Source organism: Moschus berezovskii, chromosome 6 (assembly GCF_049115385.1).
Source record: "Moschus berezovskii isolate FMDL1 chromosome 6, NW_MosBer_1.0, whole genome shotgun sequence".
NCBI lineage: Eukaryota > Metazoa > Chordata > Mammalia > Artiodactyla > Moschidae > Moschus > Moschus berezovskii.
In genome coordinates this window covers 67,373,356-67,394,937 of record NC_142465.1, presented here as the reverse complement: position 1 = coordinate 67,394,937, position 21,582 = coordinate 67,373,356, and the positions used below count along the sequence as shown (strand labels likewise).

The 21,582-nt window shown below is 38.1% G+C and overlaps 1 protein-coding gene across 5 annotated transcripts in view; it reads right to left on the bottom strand.

Moving 5' to 3' along the window:
• APAF1 (apoptotic peptidase activating factor 1) overlaps positions 1 to 21,582 on the bottom strand; it is an 86,146-nt gene that overhangs the window by 43,529 nt on the left and 21,035 nt on the right. For 4 of the 5 annotated variants that reach the window (XM_055394601.2, XM_055394600.2, XM_088837131.1 and 1 more), the window contains 9 exons: positions 19,608 to 19,846; positions 19,038 to 19,205; positions 17,008 to 17,139; positions 14,263 to 14,376; positions 13,632 to 13,816; positions 9,802 to 9,928; positions 8,403 to 8,528; positions 4,858 to 4,989; positions 1,867 to 1,992 (listed from right to left, as the gene is read on the bottom strand). In XM_055394601.2, coding sequence (XP_055250576.2) covers positions 1,867 to 1,992; positions 4,858 to 4,989; positions 8,403 to 8,528; positions 9,802 to 9,928; positions 13,632 to 13,816; positions 14,263 to 14,376; positions 17,008 to 17,139; positions 19,038 to 19,205; positions 19,608 to 19,846 — 1,349 coding nt within the window. The remainder of the gene's footprint in view (positions 1 to 1,866; positions 1,993 to 4,857; positions 4,990 to 8,402; positions 8,529 to 9,801; positions 9,929 to 13,631; positions 13,817 to 14,262; positions 14,377 to 17,007; positions 17,140 to 19,037; positions 19,206 to 19,607; positions 19,847 to 21,582) is intronic. The other variant, XM_055394602.2, reaches the window with a different exon arrangement.

The window sequence follows — 21,582 nt, the reverse complement described above, 5'->3', positions numbered from 1 at the left end:
AAGACACATGAAAATTGACTGAACTGAACCATACAACAAATTTATAAGTGGAGGGCTCCCCTGGTGGCCCAGTGGTGAAGAATCCCCCTGCCAATGCAGAAGACATGGGTTCAATCCCTAGTCCAGGAAGATCCCATATGCCACAGAGTAGCTAAGCCTATGGGCTACAACTACTGAGCCTATGCTCTAGATCCTAGGAGCCCCGACTACTGAGCTCATGTGCTGCAATTACTGAAGCCTGTATGTCTAGAGCCCATGCTCTGCAACAAGAGAAGCCACAGCAATGAGAAGCCTGCATACTGCATCTAGAGTAGCCCCCACTCAACACAACTAGAGAAAAAGCCCATGCAGCAGTGAAGACCCGACACAAACAAAAATTTTTTAAAATAAATATTTTTTAATTTACAAGTAGAAATCAGAAGATCAAGCAGTTTCCATCTATACCTACAGATACAGGTAGATAGATATATAGTCTAACAACCAGATGAATGGATGTTATAAGAGAGCACTTTCTGAAGGCGGCTTTGGATTTACTGTTTAAATTTATGAAGTTGAGGGTCATCAAAAACTAAAGACAAGTGAATTGGAGGCAAAAAAAAAAAAATTCCAAAAAGACTAATGAAACACATATATAGGGGCAGTAGCTGAAATAAGCGCCCAAAATTATCTTGCCCAGAAGTGACAATTAATATATTGAATAGGAACAGAGATAAGAATGATGAAGGTGAAGAGCCTTAGAGATGTGTCTGATGAGCCTGGGTTTATAAAATTTAGAACTTGGTACTTTCATGTTCCAGCTAAAAAAGGCAAGATGAAAATAGAGGTAGAAAGTTCGCCTAGCAGCTATGTATTGGGATAAAGAGAGATGGAAATATACAGTAGAAGGTTTCTATGAGGGTCTGACACCATGAACCAGAGCAAACACTATAGCATGGGAGGGAGATGAGGAAGAGAGATGACAAGTCCAAGAAGGGCTGGATTCAACACGAAAGGAAAGCCAGAATAACAGCAGAGACAGGAAATGGCAAAGAAACCGACATTGGGATCTTACTGAGAAGCAAGGTGGAGATTTTAAAAATTTAGTTTTTTTAAACACTATAAATTTCAGGAGGCTGAATACGTTTTTTTTTCCCTAGCTCTGACTTTCCCCCCATGATTTCTCAAGAACAGGAATATAAGAACATAAGCAGAATAAGTGAACGATAAATAAAAGCAAGAACTTTACAAACTTGATACCATAGAGCTCAAAAGGTTTTATAAATCATAAATTAAATATAATGTTTAAAAATTAAAGAACTTGGGCTTCCCTGGTGGCTCAGTGGTAAAGAATCCACCTACCAATGCAGGAGATGAGGGTTCAATCCTTGATCCTGGGAGATCCCACATGCTGTGGAGCAACTAAGCCCACAGCTTAGTTGCAGCAACTAAGCAGCTGCAACTGCTGAGCCCAGGTGCTATAACTACTGAATTCCCCATGCCCTAGAACCCATGCTCTAGGAAGAGAAGAGAAGCCACTGCAATGAGAAGCCCACGCACCCTAACTAGAGAGTAGCCCCCACTTGCCAAAACTAGAGAAAAGTCCAACGAGCAACAAAGACCCAACACAGCCAAAAATAAATATTAATAAATAAATGCATTTCTAAAAAAACTAAAGAATTTCAATTATATGAACTTTAAAGCATAGGGTGGTAAATCATTAATAAACAACCATTATGACAAGGAATTACAGTTACATTAAAAATGCTCCTGGATGGTGAAGGATGAAGCTTTCTATAGCAATGTGAAAAACAGAAACCTATTTCCATAACCCAAGTATAAGATAATACAGTTATGAAAAACCCACTTTAACAATGAACAAAAGCATACCTTTAATGTTCCATCAGCTGAACAACTAGCCAAAACCTGATCATCCGGTGAAAATCTGCAGTGACTGACTGAATTTGTATGGCCAAACATGGTATTTCGACATTCTTCTTGATTCAGATCCCAAAGCTATTTGAGAAAGATAAAAAGATAACTGAAAAATTACCACTGAATGAGGAAAAGTTAGAAATCATGTAAAGTTCTTCCTTCCCTCCCAATTAAGCTTTTCCAGTTATAGGAATATGTTCAATTCAGTTTGACAAAGGTGTCAAACATTAAGGTGAGCATGTGATTAACAAGCAGTGGGGTGGCCCTTAGATCAGCACCTAAATCTAAGGGATTTGAAGACTTACCTAGACTTTCATCTGAGCACTAAACTAGCCATTGCTTATTTTTAACAAAGCAGTTTGAAATTTTTTTTATTCAGCTTTATAATAAGTAATATGTAAAATAAATTACATTTGTAATTTTTTGGGATGCTAAGTTATCCAACTCTATAAATGGTCATTGCTAAGATTTCCTGATACAAACCTTGAGTCTACTAACTAGGCTAAAATCTATTAACACTCTAAAAAATGATTCAAAAATACAAAGACTGTAAAGATAGATATAGATTCATCTGACAGCAAACATAATGGATCAGACCAGCAAGTTAAACAACCCTTCCTGGAAGCAGTCAACCAAATCCAGAATGTGGGACATTCCACAGGAAAACTGACTCAATTTCTCTAACAAATCAGTGGCATAAAAAAAGAGGTAGCAGGAAGGAGAACATTTATAGAATAAAAGTGTCTTAAGAGACCTATCAACCAAACACCACTTGAAGTTTGGACTCTGACTGGAGTAGGTTGCCATCTTCTTCTCCAGGGAATCTTCTCAACCCAGGGATCGAACCTACATCTCTTACATCTCCATCATTGGAAGGCAGATTCTTTACCACTAGCACCACCTTGGGAAGCCCAAATCTATGGTAGAAAGATGTTTTGAGACTAGTAAGAAAAAATTAATATGGACCAGGTATACTATGAAATCGTTTATTATGCTAGGTATGATAATGACATGCCATTTATGTTTTATACCTGAGAGATACATGCCGAAGTATTCTGAATGAAATGATGGGATATGCTATAAACTGCTCAGTCCAAAAAAAAAAATGGGAAGTGGTTGGGGAATAAAATATGCTTGGCAAAATGCTGATATTGTTGGAGCTAGGCAACAAACACCATGGGGTTCATTATTATTCTTTCTCCTTTGGGGTATGTTTGAAAAGTATAAAAAATGTAAACAAAAGGCAACAGTCATCTCTGGTGAGTTATGCTACCTAGGTTAAACAGAGGAGGAGAAATCCTTTATCTCCCAAAATTAATTTTGGTAAAAATCCTTTGGGACTAATCAGTAAATGAGGTAAATCCTGATCTTTATGTCCATCTCCATTTTGGGCTCCTTTAATCCCAGTCCTGCTGCTGCTAAGTCACTTTCGTGTCCGACTCTGTGTGACACCATAGACGGCAGTCCACCAGACTCCCCCGTCCCTGGGATTCTCTAGGCAAGAACACTGGAGTGGGTTGCCATTTCCTTCTCCAATGCATGAAAGTGAAAAGTGAAAGTGAAGTCGCTCAGTCATGTCTGACCTCATGGACTGCAGCCTACCAGGCTCCTCTATCCATGGGATTTTCCAGGCAAGAATATTGGAGTGGGATGCCATTGCCTTCTCCAATCCCAATCCTGCTGCTGCTGCTGCTGCTAAGTCACTTCAGTCGTGTCCGACTCTGTGTGACCCCATAGACGGAAGCCCACCAGGCTCCCCCGTCCCTGGGATTCTCCAGGCAAGAACACTGCAGTGGGTTGCCATTTCCTTCTCCAATGTGTGAAAGTAAAAAGTGAAAGTGAAGTTGCTCAGTCGTGTCCGACCCTTAGCGACCCCATGGACTACAGGCTACCAGGCTCCTCCATCCATGGGATTTTCTAGGCAATAGTACTGGAGTGGCTTGCCATTGCCTTCTCCAATCCCAGTCCTAGATAAACCCAAATCTGCAGATAACACAAGTTACATGGGGGCAACTTCAGATTTACATCTTTTCATTGACTTATCTCAGTTCAAAAAGCACAAGAAGTAAGTTCTAACAGACCTCACGGAAATGCAGGTGTGGAATGACAGGTCTTAAAGTAAAATTTGTCCTTAATTAAAACGGTTGACGAACCAATAACCACTTCCCACATCTTAAGAGAATTTTGTCTATATTTAAAAAAAGGAAATATGAACTTCCTCATCCTACAAAATGTTAAAAGGAAACGTCAAAAGTTATTCACAGATATTTGTTGTGTATCTATCTCAAACAATTTTCCATCTTGAGAAGCACTAATTTTAATTAAGTCAGAGAAAGACAAATACTGTATGATATCACTTACATGTGAAATCTAAAAAATACAACAAACTAGTGAATATAACAAAAAAGAAACAGACTATAGATACAGAGAACAAGCTAGTGGTTACCAGTGAAAAGAAGGAAGGGAGGGTAAGATAGGGGCAGGGGATTAAGAGGTACAAACTATCACGTATAAAATAAGTTACAAGCATATATTGTACACCACAGTTTTCTCTATGGGAAAACTACAGGCCCTTACTCTGTGATTATGAGCTGTAGTAACCATGCACACCTGGAGCTAAGGATACCCATATTTCCTGCCACACAGATAGAATATGCCTGAATCAACACAAAGGGAAACAGGATCCAGAGATGGAGGAGGAGTTTAAGAGCCTGAGAATGTAGTTTAGGCATCTGGAATCAGCTATGCCTGAAGACAGGCTTCTTCCAAACTTTCCAGTTTCAAGAGCCAGTAATACCCTTTTTGCTGTTGTTGCTTAAGCTAATATGAAAGTTTCTATCCCTATAACCAAAAGATCCTTGATTAACACAATATATGAAAAAAAATCAAAGTAGATGTTCTGATGTATCTATCAAACTTATCTACACGATTCTCATTCACACTTACTTTAAGGAAGTAGTCATTTGAACCAGTGGCTAAGAGAAGGTGATTACTGTTGTTGGTGAAGTGGCAGCAATTGACTTGCTCTGAGTGTTCATCATAGATACGCACTAGTTCCCCAGTCATTGAATTCCAAATCTGAAGAGAATAAAGTTTATAAGTACCTTTATTTTCAAAGGGAAAATAGAGAAGCAAAGCAAATGTGAGCTGTTTTGCAGATGTTACCCATCCTGTCTGCCAGGTTTTTCCAGTCAGACATGATACTAATGAATATCTCCCCCTTCCCTAAAATGTCAGCATTTTGCTAGAATTTTTTTTTAATTACCTGCAAGTAATGCAAAACATTACATTTTTCAATGGCAAGATTTCACATGTTCAAATGAATGACAGCAGGCAGAGCAGTGTTATAAAGGGGATGGGATAATGGACTTCAGATCAGAAAAATTAAACACAGCCAGTCCAAGGCCCAGCTCTACCATTTTTAAGCTGGGTGTACCTAGTCAAGTCCTTAATTTACCTGCATCTCAGCTCCCTACTCTGAGGATGGGGATACTTTCACCTGTCTTCCACAATTCATGGTGTTGAATGACAAAGAACTTGACAAGTGTTCCGCTGACTTCAGTTCAGTTGCTCAGTCGTGTCCGACTCTCCGCGACCCCATGAATCACAGCACACCAGGCCTCCCTGTCCATCATCAACTCCTGGAGCTCACTCAAAGTCATGTCCACAGAGTCGGTGATGCCATCCAGCCATCTCATTCTCGGTCGTCCCCTTCTCCTCCCGCACCCAACCTTTCCCAGCATCAGAGTCTTTTCCAGTTAGTCAACCCGAAGCATGAGGTGGCTAAAGTATTGGAGTTTCAGCTTCAACATCAGTCCTTCCAATGAACACCCAGGACTGATCTCCTTTAGAATGGACTGACTGGATCTCCTTGCAGTACAAGGGACTCTCAAGAGTCTTCTCCAACACCACAGTTCAAAAGCATCAATTCTTCGGCACTCAGCTTTCTTCACAGTCCAACTCTCACATCCATACATGACCACGGGAAAAACCATAGCCTTGACTAGATGGACCTTGGTTGGCAAAGTAATGTCTCTGCTTTTTAATATGTTATCTAGGTTGGTCATAACTTTCCTTCCGAGGAGTAAGCGTCTTTTAACTTCATGGCTGCAATCAGCATCTGCAGTGATTTTGGAGCCCAAAAAAATAAAGTCTGACACTGTTTCCACTGTTTTTCCATCTATTTTCCATGAAGTGATGGGACCAGATGCCATGATCTTTGTTTTCTGAATGTTGAGCTTCAAGCCAACCTTTTCACTCTCCTCTTTCACTTTCATCAAGAGGCTTTTGAGTTCCTCTTCACTTTCTGCCATAAGGGTAGACAACAGAATAGGAAAAACAAGAGATCTCTTCAAGAAAATTAGAGATTCCAAGGGAACATTTCATGCAAAGATGGACTCGATAAAGGACAGAAATGGTAGGGACCTAACAGAAGCAGAAGATATTAAGAAGAGGTGGCAAGAATACACAGAAGAACTGTACAAAAAAGATCTTCACGACCAGGATAGTCACGATAATGTGATCACTGACCTAGAGCCAGACATCCTGGAATGTGAAGTCAAGTGGGCCTTAGGAAGCATCACTACGAACAAAGCTAGTGGAGGTGATGGAATTCCAGTTGAGCTATTTCAAATCCTGAAAGATGATGCTGTGAAAGTGCTGCACTCAATATGCCAGCAAATTTGGAAAACTCAGCAGTGGCCACAGGACTGGAAAAGGTCAGTCTTCATTCCAATCCCAAAGAAAGGGAATGCCAAAGAATGCTCAAACTACCGCACAATTGCACTCATCTCACACGCTAGTAAAGTCATGCTCAAAATTCTCCAAGCCAGGCTTCACCAATATGTGAACCGTGAACTCCCAGATGTTCAAGCAGGTTTTAGAAAAGGCAGAGGCACCAGAGATCAAATTGCCAACATCCAGTGGATCATGGAGAAAGCAAGAGAGTTTCAGAAAAACATCTATTTCTGCTTCATTGACTATGCCAAAGCCTTTGACTGTGTGGATCACAATAAACTGTGGAAAATTCTGAAAGAGAATGGAATACCAGACCACCTGACCTGCCTCTTGAGAAACCTGCTGACTTCAAGGTAATAATAAATAAGTAAAGGCAGATGAGTCAGTAGGAGAAAAAAATAAAGGCTTTAGAGTTTCAAGGAAACCTAGCTTTCAATCCTGGTTCCACTAGGTATTAGTTAATATGAGCCTGGGGAAGTAACTTCATCTCTGAACTTGTTCCCTCATCTGTAAAATGTGATCAACGCTTATCAAGACGTAGTGAGAAAAGGATAATGTAATATGAGTAAGTGCATAGTATAAAGCCTCATGCAGTGTTAAGTTCTCAAGTAGTCTTCTTCATGGTTACTATGAAAGTAATCTGTTCCACTGAAGAAACAAAAGAAATAAATTACCTAGTGATTCTTTACTGGGCTTTGGACTGTTAGAGGTACTAATGTCCCTTCCACAGCATTTTGTTTTATCCTCTCAAAGCACTCCCCAGAGGTCCAAAGAGTTTATTTCAAAATTCTTCAATAAGTATTTCAACCTCTTGCTTTAAATTTCTTACAAACAGAAACTTGAACCACATAGCTCTGACTATGGAACAGCACAGAATAGCCAACTCCAAGCCTGACTCAGAATAGAGGCTACAAAGTAAACTAACTGGTTGGTTGTAAAGCCACAGAGTCCAATCTCTCAAGAAGTAGATTTTTCCTGGACACTCCAAGGTCGTCTTCAAGTAGGTGCAAACTTCAGGAAAACTTTAAAGTCACTTTCATGCTCCCAGGTCCACTAAGGCCCAACCCACCTCTCCAGATTCAGCACTCCACACCCCTTTTGGAAAAAAGCCTACAATGATGATTTCCCTCCACTTATCAAATAAAACATTCCTCTAATGTTAAACTTCAGGTTCTCTTAAATTCCACATAAATGCTCTGGCTTAAAGCCAAATTTAGGAATAAAAGAAAAAAAAAAGAATAAACATAAAAGTCAATGGGTTTTCTTTTCTCTATTTACTTTGTAGACTAGTAACCTGAGTGTTAGTATGTCTATTCATCTAGTTTTGCACTGAATACAGACAGTTCATAAAGATAAAAAATCTGGGTTGCACTTCACAGATTATTTATTGTACAACAGGAAGCAATCTCAGACAACAATTCTGTGCAACAACACTTCCGATCACAATACACTCAGAGATTTCAACTGATATTTAACTCACAGATTTACCAATAAATGGCAGGAAAATTCATTAATTTGAAATTGCTTTTCTCAGCTGCCTGATAAATATCATGGGCTGATCAGCCTAGGTATTTTTGCTTGTGCTTATAAATCAAAAATTTTAGACAGCATTAATTTATAGTGGATAAAAACTGGTTGGCCTCAAGTTAGTAGATCAACAGGCAAGAGTCCTTTAACCCAACTTATTCTAGTCCCTCAATAACAGAAAATGAATTTTATGGTGGTTACAACTCAAGAGGAAAATAGTTTCATACCTTCACTTTTTTATCCACTGAGCAGGTTGCTATAAACCTGTCATCTGCAGAGAATGCACAGCAAAGCACTTCATCCTCATGAGCCTTGATTTCTAGAAGTTTCTCTCCTGTTTCAGCTTTGAATACCTATACATACAACAATAAGATCTTTTTACTATAACTGCTTACCCATGGGTCATCATTCAATAAAAAATATTTCTTTAAAAGATCTTAATCACTATTATTTTGCAAGAGAAGTGAACCTTGGCAATATCAATCCAAAAAAATCAAAATTTGTCAGAATTTGTATGCCTTAACATAAAAAAGAAAATTGTCCCTTGTTAAATGTTTATAACATCAATAAAAAGAACTGACAGGATAGCTTAGGTTCTTGAAAACAGCTTAGCAAATTCTTAACAATCAACAGAAAACAAATTATTCATTATGCTTTCTGTGGCTCAAAAGCCAAATTAATATAAGTGGTAATCAAGTACACATATAGAAGTAAGGCTTACAATCACAGCCTTGCAATCTTAATTTTTAAAAAAATATTATTTATTTATTTGGCTGCATCAGGTCTTACTTGCGGTATGTGGGATCTTTTTTAGTTGCAGCACATGAACTCTTAGTTGCAGCATGTGGGATCTAGTTCCCCACCCAGGGATCGAACCTGGGCCCCGTGAGCTGGGAACATGGAGTCTTAGCCACTAGATGACCAGGGAAGTCCTTGGTAATCTTAAATTTAAGTGTTTTAAAACTAATTTTTGTTTCCTTCAAAATCAAAAGGTTCAATACCAATTGAAAAGAAAAGCATTCAATCATGCTATCTGAAACAAATGAGAAATTAAAGAAAGCACCTTCAAGCACCTTAGGAAATAGTCTAGTCCAATTCCTATTTACAGTCAAAGTTTCCCAAGCCTGTGATAAAACAGGTATTTGATTTAATCAGCAGTTTTTAATCAGAGTCCTGTTCACTGAGCTATGACATCCTTCTGTCCTTTAGCAGTGATCACCGCCTCATTACCCTTAGCTGGCACATGGGTGACAGTAACCAAATGCTAAGTAAAAGGCACTTCCACATCACTTGGCAAGTTTGTAATTATGAAAACACACCACCATATCCTTTAAATCTATAGAGCAATCTTTCATAAAGATGTTCAAGAGATCTGAACGTTCCTCTACTCCTAATGTGTAATTTTCTTGAGTTTCAGAATTGAAATATACTTTAATATGAACACAGGAATTCCCTGGCAGTCTAATGGTTAGGACTCGGCACTTTCACTGCCAGAGCCCAGGTTCAATTCTTGGTTGGAGAACTAAGATCCTACAAGCCATGTGGCATGGCCAAAAAAGAAAAAAAAAAAAAAAATACACCCAGTATTAGGTACATGACTCAATTTTTCTCGAGAGAGAAGTTTACCTGTAAAGTTTTATCAGCTCCACAAGAACCTATTCTTTGACCATCTTCAGAAAAGCAAGCATGGTAAACAGCATCTATATGGGGGCGGACAACCAAGCGGGAGAGGTTCTTCATGTTTTTTTTGTTTCTAAATATAAGGAAAAAATGAATAGAAACCAAATAAATAAAAGTAATCATTTTCTTTCCATAATAAACTCTTTTAACAGTTATGCTCCAAAAAATACAAAACTCTTATATTACCAACATGTAAATGATAGCAGAGATCACCTGAAGTAAAAAAGCATAACAGAAAGCACCATTTTAAGATAAAAGTTATCCTATATCAAGCAGCCTATCATGTATTATAAATATCTAGTTAATCAAATACACATCACTTTTTATTTTTCTTTGATACATTAATAACAAGTGCAGAGAAAACATTATGAAAGGAAAAACCGCCAAAAAAATCTCCATCTTTTTTAAAAGGAAAGTTATACCAAAATGAAGCTCATTCCCTAACTAAAATATGACATTACACCCACCATTATGATGTGCACTTTAAAACTGCTCTTCTCTAATTATTCCGATATAGAGGAAAAAAATGTGATTTTCTTTGTATCTTAATCTACTAAATACTATTCCACTACTATATATATATATATATATATATATATATTACTTTACAAGGCTAAAGGATAAAGCCATGTAATGCACATACTTAAAATGGGGAAAGTATTAGAACAGTGTCCAAATTACACACACACACCCTAGTCACTATAAGCAAGTATATTAAATGGTATCATCTTAAGAGTCAAAGGTTAGGAGTCAGATAAACCAAAAATGCCACCCTAATTCTACTACTTATTGGATGTGTTCAGTTCAGTCGCTCAGTCGTGTCCAGCTCTTTGCGACCCCATGAATCGCAGCACGCCAGGCCTCCCTGTCCATTACCAACTCCCAGAGTCAACCCAAACCCATGTCCATTGAGTCGGTGATGCCATCCAGCCATCTCATCCTCTGTCGTCCCCTTTCCCTCCTGCCCCCAATCCTTCCCAGCATCAGGGTCTTTTCCAATGAGTCAACTCTTCCCATCAGGTGGCCAAAGTATTGGAGTTTCTGCTTCAACATCAGTCCCTCCAATGAACATCCAGGACTGATCTCCCTTAGGATGGACTGGTTGGATCTCCTTGCAGTACAAGGGACTCTCAAGAGTCTTCTCCAGCACCACAGTTCAAAAGCATCAATTCTTCGGCACTCAGCTTTCTTCACAGTCCAACTCTCATATCCATACATGACCATGGGAAAAACCATAGCCTTGACTAGATGGACCTTTGTTGGCAAAGTAACGTCTCTGCTTTTTAATATGCTATCTAGGTTGGTCATAACCTTCCTTCCAAGAAGTAAGCGTCTTTTAGTTTCATGGCTGCAGTCACCATCTGCAGTGATTTTGGAGCCCCCCAAAATAAAGTCAGCCACTGTTTCCACATCTATTTCCCATGAAGTGATGGGACCAGATGCCATAATCTTAGTTTTCTGAATGTTGAGCTAGTACACAAATAACGTAAGCTAGTAAGTTTCCTTTTCCTCATATGTAAATGTAAGTAATGATACCTATTCTAAGCAAGTGTCACACACAAAATAGACCAAAGGAAAAAAGGGAACACAAAGGTAAGTCAGACTCAAATCTTGCCTAGGAAGTATTAAACTTCACTAGAAGTAATAAAAAACAAGCTACAAAAACTAGAGTGATGAGAATCCAGAGGATGAACAGGTAAGTTATCAGCAAAGTTTAGAGAGTAAGATTAAGAAACTACTTTCCACTATCTACTCAATTTCTCAAAGTTTGGAAACTGACCAGTCACAATGATGCACATATAGCCAAAAAGTATTAAATAACAAATGAATCTATGAATAAATGATTTCTTTGAAAGCTGAAACTCAGTTAAATTAAGTTTATATGAACCTAAACTTTCTAAAGAAGGAACAGAAAAGTTTTCTATACTGAAAAATAAGGCGTCTTTGAACATGACCTGGTCAAACCCAGTTAAGTCTTACCCAGCAGCTCAGTAGTAAAGAGCCCACCTGCCAATACATGAGACATGAGCTCTATACCTGACTCAGGAAGATCCCACATGCTGTGGAGCAACTAAGCCTGTGCAACACAATTACTGAGTCTAAGCTCTAGAGCCCCAGAGCTGCAACAACTGAAGTCTGTGCGCCCCAGAGCCTGTGCTCTGCAACAAGAAGCTACCACAATGAGAAGCCCGTATTGCAACTAGAGAAAAGCCACGCAGCAACAAAGTTCGAGCACAACCAAAAATAATTAATCAATTTATTAATTAAAAAAATACAGTATATTAACGCATACATATGGAATTTAGAAAAATGGTAACCTGAACCCTGTATAAGAGACTGCAAAAGAGACATAGGCATTTAGAACAGTCTTTGGGACTCTGTGGGAGAGGGTGAAGGTGGAATGATTGGGGAGAATGGAATTGTAGCATGTATATTATCATAAGTGACCAGTCCAGGTTCGACGCATAAATTTTCCTCTGTTCATTTCTTTGCATTTGTGCTTTTTTAATAAAATTCTTTTTTTAGAAATAAAAAAAATAAAAAAATACAGCTATAAAGGGAATTCCCTGGCAGGCCAGTGGTTGGGACTCCATGCTTCCACTGTAAGGGACAGGGATTCCACTCTTGGTCAGGGAACTGTGATCTCAACAAGCCACAGAGCCAGAAAAAAAAAAAAAAAAAAAAACAATGATACAGCTATGAATGACTAAGTATCACAGGGCTGAAATACAACTGATGAAATGAGAAAAAAAAGAAAAAATAATAACAAACTCAACAATTCAAAAGAAAACAAGAACTAAATCTATGCTCATCTGATTATGAGACCAAGTATTACCATTCTATTTTAGTCACTAAGACACAAATTCAACTGTATATAAACCAGGCAAAATACTAAATGCTATTTATTCTTAACAACAACTACTAATATTCATGGAGCACTGTCTAAGATCTAAGTACTGTTCTAAGCAACCTACAAATTTATGTTTACATATACACACACATTCATTTAATCCTCACAATAATGCTATGAAATAGTACCACTAGGCAAGAGAAGCTGAGTAACTCTCTTCTAATAATGCACAACTGAAAAACAGCATGAGCCAGGAGTCAAGCCCAGGCAACCTAGAGCCAGAGCCCACCAGGCTCCTCTGCCCATGGAATTCTCCAAGCAAGAATATTGGTGTGGGTAGCCATTCCCTTCTCCAGGGGATCTTCCTGACCCAGCAATCAACCCTGGGTCTCCTGCCTTGCAGATGGATTCTTTACCAGCTGAGCTACCAGGGAAGCCCAATAAGGGCTATATGCCAGGCAAAGTACTCATCACTTTATATCCAACATCTCATTTAAATTGTCACAAAAACAGAACTTATTTTAAAAGCTATCACTACTTGATGTATAAGAAAGGAAAAGTAACCTGTAACTTGTTCAAAAATCACAAAACTCTTAGGTTCCAGAACTGAGTCACAAACCTAGGTTTGTAGCTTCAAACACAATGCCCTTCGCTACTACAATGTATTACAAATAAGTAAAGCATTTATACCAATATTTAGGATGATTTATCAAAAGTCAACTTACAGGCAAGCATCTACTTCAACAGACTCTTTGAAAACACATGGTTACTTTTCTAGAACTTTTCAATAAGTAAGAATGCTTATTAAAAGTTTGAGCCCTTTCCAAAGTAGTTAAATCTTCCTGGAGTGAATGTATCCACTACCTGAGAAATAATGACATAGTCAGCGCTCTGCTCCCTCTGGTTTCTCTCCTAACCTACTTACACCCACTCCAGGTAAAGCATTCCGTTATCGACCTCCTGCTTGGCCTGCAGCTTAGCTTGCCGATAAACCTCTGAAGTTTCCATTTCACAGAGGCCCAGTTGCACAATATTAGGAAATGGCTGTCGTCCAAGAAGATGTCCATTTAAAGATAAAAACTCCTGGAAATTCTCACAGTCTGTACCATCCTATGAACAAAATGGAATTGCTTAGAAACATAACCAGAGACAAGATCAGACATTTTTCTGTTTCTCTGATCATGTCACTTTAAAGGCCTAAATATTCTCTATATGAGCTAAAATTAAATAGCCAACCATTAGGTAACAAATACACAGTGATCCTCTTCAGACTTTTAAACACAGGGTAAAAAAAAATCTCATTATCAAAGTACTGCTCTAACACATTCTTTTTCCTAAAAAAAAAAAAAAAAATCACTGAACACTTTACTTCCCAGCTTTCAAATCTCAATCCTATCCACATTCCCAGTAGGAGAGTAGGCAAAATAATCAGACTAATCAAGATTAAAGTGAAGAAATTATTGCTCTTTACCCTCTTCTATTTTGCTCATCCCAAATATTAAATCTAGAATTAAATATATGTCCTTTAAGGATTTATTTTTAATATTAACATATACCTTTTCATCCAATATATGCCTGTATTCCACAAATTCATGAATCAGATGAGCAGGACCTACAAGTTCCGTTTTTGCTTTAATCCAATCCAGGGAAAACATTAAAGCACACAGTTCCTTTAAAAAAAAAGTAAGATCAGGAGCACTGTTAAAGAGATCAAAGCATTTTAAATCTACCATTATTACCCTAACACTACTGAGAGAAACTTAGCAGATATCTAGAATTTAAGGACAAAAAGGAACATATCATTAATAATTCCAAAGAAACAGAAAATGAACCTCACAGTTTAACTCAAATTTCAGTTGGATGATTAAGACTCAAATATAAAATAAAACTTCAAAAACCACCAGAAGATAGTTATTTACTATTTTTGTAACCCTGGGGTGAAGGAAAGAAAGAAAAACAGTGATGCATTTAGCTACATATAAGCTCAAATCTTCAATACATTAAAAATCAATATAAATAAAATTTAAGATAAAAAATAAAACAGGAAAAGTATTTACAAATGTATGGTAGATAATAACTTACTATCTTGTCTTATAAAAATTATAACAAGAAAAACACAAACACTCCAATAGAAAAATAGGCAAAGGCAATGGATGAGAGCCAACTCACAAAATAAATAATACAAATGGTCATGAGTCTCACCAATAATCAAAGGGAAACAACAAAGATTTACAATTTATTATTATCAGATTTTTAAAGACTAAAAGGAATGATAAGAATATTAGCTTGAATCAGAGGAAATGGTCACTCTTGTACACTGCTGGCAGTGATGTAAATCAGAGCACTTTTCTAGAGGACAGTTTGGCAATCTACATTAAAATTCATCATCAACCCAGCATTACACTTATAAACGTGTCCTAAGAAATGGCAACCCACTCCAGTGTTCTTGCCTGGAGAATCCCAGGGATGGCGGAGCCTGGTGGGCTGCCGTCTATGGGGTCTCACAGAGTCGGACACGACTGAAGCGACTTAGCAGTAGCAGCAGCAAGAAAATAAGTCAGTCGAGTGTGCTTAAGTAATCTAACCATCCCCAAAGCAACTGACTAACCGTAATGTAGCTATACAGTTAAACAGTATACAGCTTTAAAAAATTATTGGGACTTTCCTGGTGGTCCAGTGGCTAAGATTCTGCCTTCCCAATGCAGAGGGCCCCATTTCAATCCTTGACTGGAGAACTGGATCCTCCCACATGCCACAAGAAAGACATTCCCATGCTGCAACTAAGACCCAGCACAGCCACATAAATAAATAATTTTTTAGGTACATAAAAAATGTTAGCTCGAAAGAAAATTATATCAGTCTATATAAACTGACATAAAAAGGTAACCATAAAATATAATTAAGTAGAAAACACAAAATATAAATAAGACTATATTCCTATCAAGAATTCCCATTCTGGTTTTAAACAACAGGTGTGTGTATCTGAGCAGCAAAATAATCTAGAAAACTACACACAAAAGCATTAGCAATGACTGTGATCTTCATTTAGTTTTTTCTTCAGTTTTCCAAAGAAAGTAAGCCACTATTTTTAAAAATCAAGGGAAGAAAAGGTTTAAAAAATGAAAGGAACTGAATCCTATCATACATCATATATATCAAATGTTTTTAAAAGGTGCATTGACCCAGTAATTTCACTTCAGGGCCTTTCCAAAGGAAATAATACAGGTGTGAAGACAAACAAGAATTTCATTACATCATCATAAAGAGGTAAAAAAACCGAAAACAACCTAAATGTTCAACAACTACAGTTTGGCTAAGTAAGTTAAGAGCACAGATATTTATTGGAATACCATCATTCCAATGTTGATATTAAACAATTTTGCTAGATGGAGAAAAATAGGCTACAATACACCATATTCATAATCAAGAGACAACATATCTTAGCATAGAAAAATTAATTTTTTTCTGTTTCCTAAAATGTTAACATTTTGAATATGACTTCAAATATCATCTATGTGCTGATGATTCCCAAATTTTATCTTTATAACATAACCTTCCCCAGAGGTTCAGGTTGGTATACCAAACTATATGCTCAATATTTTCAGTCAGATATCTTACTATGTATACCAGACTTAATATATTCCAAATGAGTTCCTAATCGTCCCATCATCCCTGGAAAAATACTTGTTTGACCCACAGCTATTCCCATCTCAGTTCGCGGCAACTCCAATCTTTCCACTGCACAAGCTTGAAGTTATCTTTGACTCCTCTTTCTCTTACGACACGCATCAAATTCTCAGCAAATCACGACGATCCCAACACCAAAATCACCACTTCCTTTCTCCATGTAGGCTTTTTCCTTCTTCTGAGCGCCTACTATCCCTTGACATAGTAGAAATCTATCTGTCCTGTATCAGTATCTCCCCAGTATGTAAGTTCAATGAGAGCAGGGACTTTGTGCCCGTGGTATGTCATTCACAATGAAGAACAATACCAGTACACAACAGGCACTCCATAAACATTTACTGAGTGAATATACTTTCCCAGCCTCCATTTCCTCTCAAAAACTTACAAACAAATCCATATCACCCACAAAGATAGTTACTGGTATGAAGAGAGTTCATATTTAGGGGGTTCACTTACTGCAGTTACTAAGGTTCCTACAGGTAAAAACAGTTAACAAAAACTAAATTACTTACATAGGGTATAACCCTATTTTTCCTAATAAAAGAAAATTCTCAACATAAGGCAAAATAAAAGTCAGAACGAAGAAAATAATGTTTCTTAATGAGTCATCTTACTTTGTGCATATTAGCACTGGCCATGTGATAAGCCAAAAAATTGTACCAATACATGCAGTCCTCCTGATCTGGTGAAAGAGAATGTAGCCGGTGATGTCTCTGGAACTGAGTGACCATCTTCTTGTGTAGATCCTGAAACCCAAATGAAACATTTCAGAAGGCAGAAGCAATTTCATAACCCAAGCATCACAGAAACTCCACCTTCCATAGTTATTTAAGAATGTACAGGACTTCCCTGGTAGCACAGTGGATGGGAATCCACCTGCCAATGCAGGGAACATGGGTTAGATCCCTGGTCTGCAAAGATTCCACATGCCACTGAGCCCATGTGCCAAAAGTACTGAGCCCTCGGCTTTACAGGCGAAAGCTGTAACTACCAAGCCCATGAGCTGCAACTACTGAAGGCTGCACACCTAGAGCCCATACTCCACAACAAGAGAAGCCACCGTAATGAGGGGCCCATGCCCTGCAACGAAGAGTAGCCCCCACCTGCTGCAACTCTAGAGAAAGCCCGTGCAAAGAAACAAAGACCAAAGTAAGTAAAATTATACATTAAAGAAAAGGTACAGAGAATCTCCCCACAAGATACATATTAATTACAAAAGGAAAAAAACAGTAACTTTACAGTGGAGAAACTTTAACCAGGTAATCAATGTTACTATCACTGATAAGCCATGATCAACACCCTGGGTATGATGCACCAAGAAGGACACACGCACCTCTGTAGTGTTAACTACCAAAAATATATAACCTTGTTCTAGTCAACAGAAAGCATGAGACAAACCCAAACTGAGGAACACTGCACAAAATAACTGGTGAGTACTCTTCCAAAGGGACCATAGAAGAAAGCAAGCTGAGGCATTTTCCTAAATTTGAGTAAACTAAGGAAAGGACAATATTATGTAATATGGGAAACAGAATTGAATCTGATCTACAAAAAGGACACTAATGGGAAAGCTGGCGAAATTCAAATAAAGTATCAGTTAACAGTTCTTTTCTTGTTCTTGTTAGTCTCTCAGTCATATCCGATTCTGTGCGACCCCATGGACTGTAGTCCGCCAGGCTCCGCTGTCCGTGGAATTTCCCAGGCAAGAATACTCGAGTAGGTTGCCTTTCCCTTCTCCAGGGAAAGTAAGTCACAGTACTTAGTCAATGTTAATGTTCTGGCTTTGATAACTGTATTACAGTTATGTAAGATAGCTCAACATTCAGATAACTAAGATCATGGCATCTGGTCCCATCGCTTCATGGGAAATAGATGGGGAAACAGTGGAAACAGTGACTGACTTTATTTTGGGGGGCTCCAAAATCACTGCAGATGCTGACTGCAGCCATGAAATTAAAAGACGCTTACTCCTTGGAAGGAAAGTTATGACCAACCTAGATAGCATATTAAAAAGCAGAGACATTACTTTGCCAACAAAGGTCCATCTAGTCAAGGCTATGGTTTTTCCAGCGGTCATGTATGGATGTGAGAGTTGGACTGTGAGGAAAGCTGAGTGCCGAAGAATTGATGCTTTTGAACTGTGGTGCTGGAGAAGACTCTTGAGAGTCCCTTGTACTGCAAGGAGATCCAACCAGTCCATTCTAAAGGAGATCAGTCCTGGGTGTTCATTGGAAGGACTGATGCTAAAGCTGAAGCTCCAATACTTTGGCCACCTCATGCGAAGAGCTGACTCACTGGAAAAGACTCTGATGCTGAGAGGGATTGGGAGCAGGAGAAGGAGACGACCGAGAATGAGATGGCTGGATGGCATCACCGACTTGATGCGTATAAGTTTGAGGGAACTCCGGGAGTTGGTGATAGACAGGGAGGCCTGGCGTGCTGTGATTCATGGGGGCCACAAAGAGTTGGATGCGACTGAACTGAACTGAAGATGTTAACACTAGGGAAGCTAGGTAAACATATACGCAAAGAAACTACACTATTTTCTATACTAAAATTCTATAAGACTTTTCTATAAGTATAAAATCATTTCAAAATAAAAACTTAAAAAAAAAATAAAAGGAATGTACAGAGATGCAAGTACCTGAAGCTGGCTGCGATTCTTTTCAGTAAGGAAATCTACTTGCAGATCATGTAAATAATAAAGAAATGATTTTCCATTCCGGTCACAGAACAAGAGAGACTTATTAACAAATTCTTGTAATATGTCTTCAACTTCTTCCGTTTCCAAGTCCCAGAGGATACATAACACCTAGGAATCATTTTAAGCATTTAATGTGTCACAATGTACAGTGAACCAGGACTGCAGCTAAGAGATTAACACACACAATATCATGTATTTAAAGCCCTGAATAATATTTCCATTTGATAAGAAATTCAAATATTCATCAAGATAAAAAAGAGAAAGTTCTGAAGAAGTCAAATGTTTCTCCAAGTTCATGAAAATCACTGAGAAACAGGCAACTCACCTGAGTTCAACACCAGGTCCTTGAAGGAAACTAAGAGTAGTGGGATTTCTACATCCTCTACCCTACCTCCTCAGACACACAGGTTTTATCTTGCTAATATCCTCTGTAACAATATCCTCAGTACAAAGCCAAAGTTTACATGCCACAAATAAGGAGATGACAAAGATTGTTGATCCGTCTATTACCTTTGTAGGCACCTTAACATCTTTCTGAAAGATGGAAAGATCTGTGTAATAATCTTTGATGTCTTCTCTGAGCATTTCAACACTTATAGACATGGCTTCATCTAGAGCCTCATAATCATAAGATGAAGATTTTCTTATCCTCTTAAATTGCTTATTCTGAAGTTGCCTGAGGTAGTACTCCCAGCGGTTGGGAAAATCTCGTAAAAGTGCACCAATTAAAGACACTACAAGAGGGGAACCTAAAAAATAAAAAAATAAAAAAAATCGCTGTGTTAATACTGTATCATTTCCAAATTACCACCAAGTTAAGAATCAATCTGTCCTCAAAGAAAGAATTTTTGCTGCATGCTATCCAAATCCTTAAAATACATAACTCTTGGATTCACTTCAAGTATTTATTCTCAGGAAGTCACTAAAAATAAGAACTATTTCATTTAAGGATGTTAATTACAGCACTGCTCAAAATAGTAAAAAAAATTTAAATAATAACAGGGAAATGACAGAATAAATTAAAGTATATCACAATATTATGCCACTGGTAAATTTTTTTTCAAAAGATTTTAATGACAGAAAAATGCTCAAGATTTGCCATTAAATGAAGAAGACTGAAAATTACGGGAATTCCCTGATGGTCTGATGGTTAGGACTCCATGTTGACTGCCAAGGGCATGGGCTCTATCCCTGCAAAATAATTCAGGGAAATAAGACCCCACAAGTCACAAGGCATGCTGCTGCTGCTGCTAAGTCACTTCAGTTGTGTCCGACTCTGTGTGACCCCACAGACAGCAGCTCACCAGGCTCCTCCATCCCTGGGATTCTCCAGGCAAGAACACTGGAGTGGGTTGCCATTTTGTTCTCCAGTGCGTGAAAAGTGAAAGTGAAGTCGCTCAGTCGTGTCTGACTCTTCACGACCCCATGAACTGCAGCCTACCAGGTTCCTCCGTTTGTGGGATTTTCCAGGCAAGAGTGCTGAAGTGGGTTGCCATTGCCTTCTCTGCACAAGGCACAGCCAGAAAGTAAAAAGAAACAAAGTCCCAAACAAAAAAAATTAAAGCTTGACTCTCACTATATTTTTTATTCTTTGATAGCAGAGGCCATGTCTTCATCTTACCCCACGCATAAGATATGTGTCTTCATTAACTATTATTTTAACTAATGAATAACAAAATATCACTATCCATTTAGGGTATCAAAGAAGAACCTAAAATACTGAATATTCTAGTAAAGTTACTGAATGTCATGTGTTATAAATTGTCATGTTCGAGGGCAGACAGAATAAGCAAGAACACAATCCCATAGCCTCCAAACCAAAAACTACATTATAGAAAGTTAATCAGAATGAAAAAGCAAAAAGTTATGTGCCAGAAGAAGAGACAAGATAAAGCCTCAGGAAAACAACGAAAAGAAGTGGAGATAGGTAACCTTCCAGAAAAAGAGTTCAGAATAATGATAGTGAAGATGATCCAGGATCTCAGGAACAGAATGGAGAAAACGCAAGAAATGTTTACCAAAGATCTAGAAGAACTAAAGAACAGACATGAACAATACACTAGAAGGAATCAATAGCAGAATAACTGAGGCAGAAGAATGGAAATTTTTCCTGGAGGACAGAATGGTGGAAATCACTGCTGCAGAACAGAACATAGAAAAAAGAACGAAAAAAAATGAAGAGAACCTAAGAGACCTCTGGGACAACTTTAAACATACCAACGTTAGCATTGTAAGGGTCCCAGGATAAGAGGGAGAGAGAAAGGACCCAAGAAAATATTTGAAGACATAATAGCTGAAAACTTCCCTAACATGGGAAAGGAAATAGTCAACCAAGTCCAGGAAGAACAGTGTGTTCCAGGCAGGATGAACCCAAGAAGGAACACACTGAGACACACAGTAATCAAAATGACGAAAATTAAAGACAAAGATAAGCATTAAAAGCAACAAGGGAAAAACGACAAATAACATACAAGGGAGCTCCCAT